The following is a 6,309-nucleotide window of genomic DNA, read 5'->3' as shown; positions in this document are numbered from 1 at the left end:
TGTTCATTTCGTGTACTTTGCAATGAGTTTTCATGACGTCGTGAATATCTTTAATATAATGAGATGGATAAGTCAAATAACATTGCAATACTAATATAAGCATGAGAATTGCCAGTTGTTAAACTACCTATTTTTTATATGATGATTTTGCTTATTTCACAAGATGGTTCCAGATTTCTTACATAGTAATTTTCCAATGTTCTTTAGAAATAAAATGTTATGTACTTATAACAAGCACTAAATAAAGAGTTTTAAAAATATGATATAATATTTCTTAAAAACTTGATATTCCTAAAGTACTTTTGAAAATACTCTGATGTTTGTTGCAGTTTATTAACGTGTCTGAAGCAAATTTAATATTATATATTAATAAACATATGTATTAATATTATATTCTTTTGGTATACAGAAACTATTTTCAATATGTCAAACAAAACTAGAGATTTGACTTCATATCTCCAAAGACGTTATTAGGTAGTTTTGTTTTACTACTATCTATAAAATACTTTGGATTGGGTATGGACCTGGGCACAATAAAAAAAGTGGAATTTTCCGGTGGTGTATTACTCCACCGAGTCCGGGATGGGTTGATTATCATTAAAATAGTTATAGAGCCATGAGATAACTGGAGATTTGTACATCAAAATAGGTGAAATCAGATGTAAGTAGCGTTTAAAATTTTAAATAAGCAAGTCAAGCATTATGTTGTATTTAATTTATTGGGCATTAAGAGTGTTACAATATTTTGCATTTTATTGTTAAAAAATCGATAATTCATATAATTTTTTGTTCGCAATAATCACCACTTAAAAAACGCAGAACTCTCACATCCATTCAGTTCTTCTCTTTGTTTTTTTTGTATAAGCATTACTTTGATTCACTTTGATCATCCTTTGAAAAAGAAAGAAAAACAATATTATCACTTTAAAGTGTAGTGCTTCAAGCATTGATCTTGGGTCAAAGTAATGAAAAAAAACTATAGATAGGGGAATACATTCTCAAAATTAACAGAACACAGGTTAACAAAAGAAAGCATTCCTGAAAAAACGAATAAAATCAAAATATAAATTTTGTACCAAATCCTTTAATCTTTCAAAATTTTGTTAATAATTAATTATATTTTTAGCTGTTCATACAGCTGTTCTGAGCATTGCCAGTATTTAAATTACCAAATATTTAACATTATTAGTCCTTTTGAAAATATTTCTTATATATAATTATTCATAAATAATTTATTTTATACCAAGGATTGAACATGTTCTCTGTCAAATTTGAAGCTCAGAGTCAGTGATCCAAAGTTATATTTGTATTTTTCTAATTTCGACTATTATAAATTTGTTGTGAAAGTTCAATAACAAATTCGTTTGTTGTGTCATATTAGAACTAATAACTGTTTTTTAATTGTTTAATCCTAGACCTAGTTCATTCGTCAAAATTGACTTAAAAATAAAATTTAGTAAAATATTATTTAAATTGATGTTTGACGTGTCTTCGAACCCAAACGCTGTTGAAAGTTATAGTTATAAAAATGCAAAACTAATCTTTTAAGAAAAATATTGAATATATCACTTTCTACATGCGGCTTAATATTGAAAAAGGATCCCACTTACCAATTTTCACACAATTTTTTTTTCTGTCATGTAGCAAGAATTCACCATCCCATATTTTTTATAATTTTTAGTTTTTACTATGCCTCATAATAGCTAATAGTGTTTAAAAGAACTGTCCTATGTTGTTAGTCTCTATTCAAGTTAAACAAGTAAAAGCGCTGAAAACAACAACAAATGTAGTGATCGATGATCTTTTGATTACCTGTATATCACGGTTCTTATAAGATAGAGTACATTGCCTTATTACAGAATCAGACGACCCATATAAATTTCTTAAGCTTTGTAGCGCTCCTCTTACCAATGCTATTTAAAACAAATCTTAGAACTTCTACCGTCCATATGAGTCCTTTAAGGTTTGCAATATTCCTATCCCCATGCCTATTTGAAACAAATTAAAAATGTTACTAACTTAAAAATTTCAAAGTACTTACGCATCCTCTATTTTCCCTTGCACCTCTTATCTGTATAGGAAAGATGTAAATTTATAAAATTGTTTTAAAAATATTAGAAAAAATATGCCGTTCTGCAGTGACCGAAACCCATATATAAGCGAACTATACAACTATAGTCATATACTCATACTCTGTTTATTCAAACGAAAATCGAAAATTTTTAATATGGTAACACCACCATTCTAGAATATTGGCAATCTTAGTTTTGTAATCGTAACTCAAATGTTGTAGAATTTAATGTTTCCAAGCGATGAATTCAATGGTACGGTGAATAATCATTTGAAGATTTATTAATAATTGATTAATTTCGGAGCTACAGAATACGACTGATATATCATGCTACTTACCCTTTGCGCATGTTGTTGTTGAGCCAGATTCATAGAAGATCCGCTTGCACCATGTAACGGACACTAAAGTAAAATTTTATACATACAATTATTAGATATAATATTGTAGTTACTGTAGTATTTTGTGTTTGTCAAGAAACTCGTTTTGTCAAATTTAACAAATCATAAAATTTGACAAAACGATTAATAATAAAAATTTGATGCAATTTTGTTTAAGTCCAAGTAAATTGAATATATACATATATAGTTTTGAATTTGCTTTAAGTTCAATGAAAATATTTTGTAGTATACAATATTTGCAAATACTTGTTACATTTTAAAGTCATATATATATATGATATATTCATATATACATTATGAATATTATAAATCATATCAACTTAATTTTATTTGATAATATGTGTTCTTGCAAGTATGGTTGGCTTATAAATCATATTTAGTAATTATGTGTATATTAGAAAATTTTAAGCATAAAAAGATTATTACTTACCTGTCGTTGAGGGGGTGGAGCCTAAAAATACAAGATTTTATTATTATTGTATAGTATATAGTATATAAAAACTATATTTTAAAAAAATATTGTGAACATAAAATATTTCTATAGTAATTATAAAAAATTTTATCATTTCAAAATATAAATCTAATCTCTGAAATCCAATAAAATTTGAACCTTAACAAATTTATAAATTTTAATTACATTTAATGCAAAAAAACAATATAAAACACAAAACTCAAAAAATGAACATTGTATATATAATATTTTATTATATTATACAATATTTTAAGCAGTGATAGGTAATAACTATTGTTTAAACTGTTCAATCATCATACCAGCTACTCTAATATATTCGAGCAATTTGAAGATATTCGAGTTAATCGAAGATATTCGAGTTAATCGAAGATATCTGAGCTAATCGAAGATATTCGAGCTACTCGAAGATATTCGAGATACTGGAAGATATTTGAGCTACTCGAAGATATTCGAGCTATTTGAAGATATTTGAGCAACTCGATGATATTAGACCTACTCGAAGATATTCGAGCTTCTGGCAGTTATTCGAGCTACCTGAAGATATTCGAGCTACTCGAAGATATTCGAGCTACCTGTAGATATTCTAGCCATACGAAGATAGTCAAGCTACTCGAAGATATTCTAGCTACTCGAAGATATTTGAGCTACTCAATGATATTTGAGCTACTCAAAGATGTTCGGACTATTCGGAGATATTCGAGTAACAAAACAATTCCATATGCAAAACAATTAGTGCTCGAGCACCATATGATATACTCGAAAAATTAAAATGCTTTAAGCTTCAAATAGGTCAAATAACATATAAAGCTTTAATAATAAGGAATTGATTATCTCTAAAAATACTTGCACTTACTCTTGGTCGTGGGCACTGAGGACGTGATTGCACGCGTGCTGGGGGACATGGTGCCGAACGCATTGGAGGATACTGTTGAGCTGGACCCTAGAATCAAAATATTATTCAATTCTACTTCAAAACTATATTTGATAATAATAGTAAATTAATAGTAAATTGTAATTTTAATTAATTAATAAAAAAGTAAGAGAGGTGAAAAGAAGAAGCAGTTTGAAAACTTTTTTGAACTAAATTTAAAAACTTTCCTCAGTTAGTTATTAAGCAATCAAGAAAACAAATTTATGGACTCATACTCATCTACTTATGTCAACTGTAAAAAATAAAACTGCCAACTGTCAAAAATAAAATATATCTGTACAACTATACTACAGGCGGTATTAAGTAACATAATTCTATCTATTCGAACAATTTTTTTAAGGATTTTGTTTGATAACATGTATTTTCGCAATTTACTTTATTGTTTTGTTTTAAGCATAGAGAATTTATGAGGTCTATGTTTCAGGTTCTAATTAAAAAAATTGAAATTACTAAAATACTTACGCATGCTCTTTGTTCCCTAGCTCTTCTTATCTGTATATGAAAGAGTGTGACATAAGAATGATTTTCAAGAGCATTATATCATTCAACCTACCCTATCTGCATGTGCTTGTTGAGGTAGATTCATGTAAGAAGATCCTCTCGCAACGGTTTGTGGACACTAATGCGAAATTTGTTTCATTTAGATATATGATATAATATGTTATACATGTTATGAAATAATATGTTATGATAATTAACAGAGGAATATGTTTTGTTGTATTTAAAGAATGGTTGATTATTTATAATAAATTTATGTGATTGTGATATGAGCATTGTTAAAGTTAATTAAATCCAAAAATATTAATGATTATGATTATTCATTCATGATTATTCATGGTTATTATGTCATTTGAAGAAAAAGTGAGTTTTAAACAAATGTTAAAGGAAATATTAAATGATAATGCTGTATGATGACGATAAGAATGTTGTCAAAGGATGATACTGTATTATAGATGATGATAAGTTATTTCTACTTCTTTCATATATTTGAGCGTAATAACATTATCACGCAAACTCATTTTAGCTACACTAATAGATTTTCATTAATAAAATCGACATTGGCCTTTTCTTTTGTAAACATATCACAAAAGAACAACCGCTTATTTTAGAAATGACACATGAAACAACAACACTGCTGGCTTATTTATTCTAACATTTTTAAAACCGCTTAACTAAACAGTAGCTTAACTTGCATGGTTGCCAAGACTAAAAATTCGCCTATTGTGAACGATTTTTGGAAGTAAGTACAAAATTTTCAGTTACCTACCAACAAATATTTGACAAATAATACTCAATTTCTTTGAATTTATTGAAATTAAAAAATTATACTCAATTCTTGAAAAAGCTTGAATATACATGTATTCATAATCATGTGTAAAATAAAATATTCTTATACATAATTGTAAGATTTATTAATTTTTATATGTGTTTTGCATATATAAGCCTAACAAAATTTCTGGTGTTTTCAGAGTTGCCATGAAAAGCAGTGCTAATTTTATGTCGTTCTTTTGCGATATGTTTACAAAAGAAAACGCCTATATATAATATTTCACTTTGAAATCCAACTTTAAGTACTTAATCGTTTTTTACAATGTCGTATTATATGTACAATGTTCAAAAATTTGATTATAATTGCATCTATATGAATAAAACATAGATCGATTTATCTTTTTAGATAATTGTAGAAATAAGAAGGGGAATATTTGAATCAATAACGCATTAATTCGAACATTAAAGTACGTTAGACTTAAACTTATTAAAATATTTATTACTTACCCGTTGTGGTGGTGGAGCCTGCAAATTAAAATTTTGATTATTATTATTAGTGTTAATTAATTTTTTTGCTAAGTGTGTATATATATGTATAAAATAGTCATAAAATTCGAATGAAAACTTAAAAATATCAATAATTTATCTTACGATACTTCAATTCGAGCAGTGATTTGAACATAACTACAAATGGTGTTGTAAATGGATCTACATAAAGTGCTTATATTCCATGAAGAAATAATGTAGTCCCTTTATTTCACTCTTTCTGCATTTCCCGATTCAGGTTCCAATTTTCTGCATTTTGCAAATCAGATTCCAATATTATTACATTTAAAAAACTATCTATGTAGTATATCTGTCGATTGTGAAATAAGTACTACCTCGTTGAAATAAGCATGCGATTGTTTAAGTTACAATATAAACACTTATTTTTATGTTCTCTTCCAGAAAACTTTTCTCTTCTAGTTAAAGTTCATTTTAGAGATCCGGTACTAAGATAATATGTATATGTGTCTTGGCGAAATGCAAATGTTCTTCTGGATATTATATGGAAAGTATTAAATTATGCTCGAATATCGATATAAATTGGTATAAAGTATTTGCTAAACATTTTAAAAAGCATTGATTATAAGTCTTCTGACCGACTTTGTGGATGGCCCGGCGAAGT

At 27.5% G+C, this 6,309-nt stretch overlaps 1 protein-coding gene across 1 annotated transcript; it reads right to left on the bottom strand.

The window, feature by feature from the left end:
* Positions 1-743: 743 nt before the first annotated feature.
* LOC119664035 lies at positions 744-5,666 on the bottom strand (the record flags this gene model as incomplete). The annotated part of the gene is made up of 10 exons (XM_038073616.1): positions 744-891; positions 1,611-1,742; positions 1,813-1,988; positions 2,042-2,071; positions 2,410-2,472; positions 2,900-2,920; positions 3,795-3,881; positions 4,335-4,364; positions 4,426-4,491; positions 5,649-5,666. Coding segments are annotated over 8 exons (327 nt in total), but the record flags the coding sequence as incomplete, so codon positions are not given.
* Between the last annotated feature and the right edge of the window lie 643 nt (positions 5,667-6,309).

Source organism: Teleopsis dalmanni, unplaced genomic scaffold, assembly GCF_002237135.1.
Source record: "Teleopsis dalmanni isolate 2A unplaced genomic scaffold, ASM223713v2 unscaffolded_contig_1340, whole genome shotgun sequence".
Classification (NCBI taxonomy): domain Eukaryota; kingdom Metazoa; phylum Arthropoda; class Insecta; order Diptera; family Diopsidae; genus Teleopsis; species Teleopsis dalmanni.
This window is presented reverse-complemented; position numbering and strand designations above follow the sequence as displayed.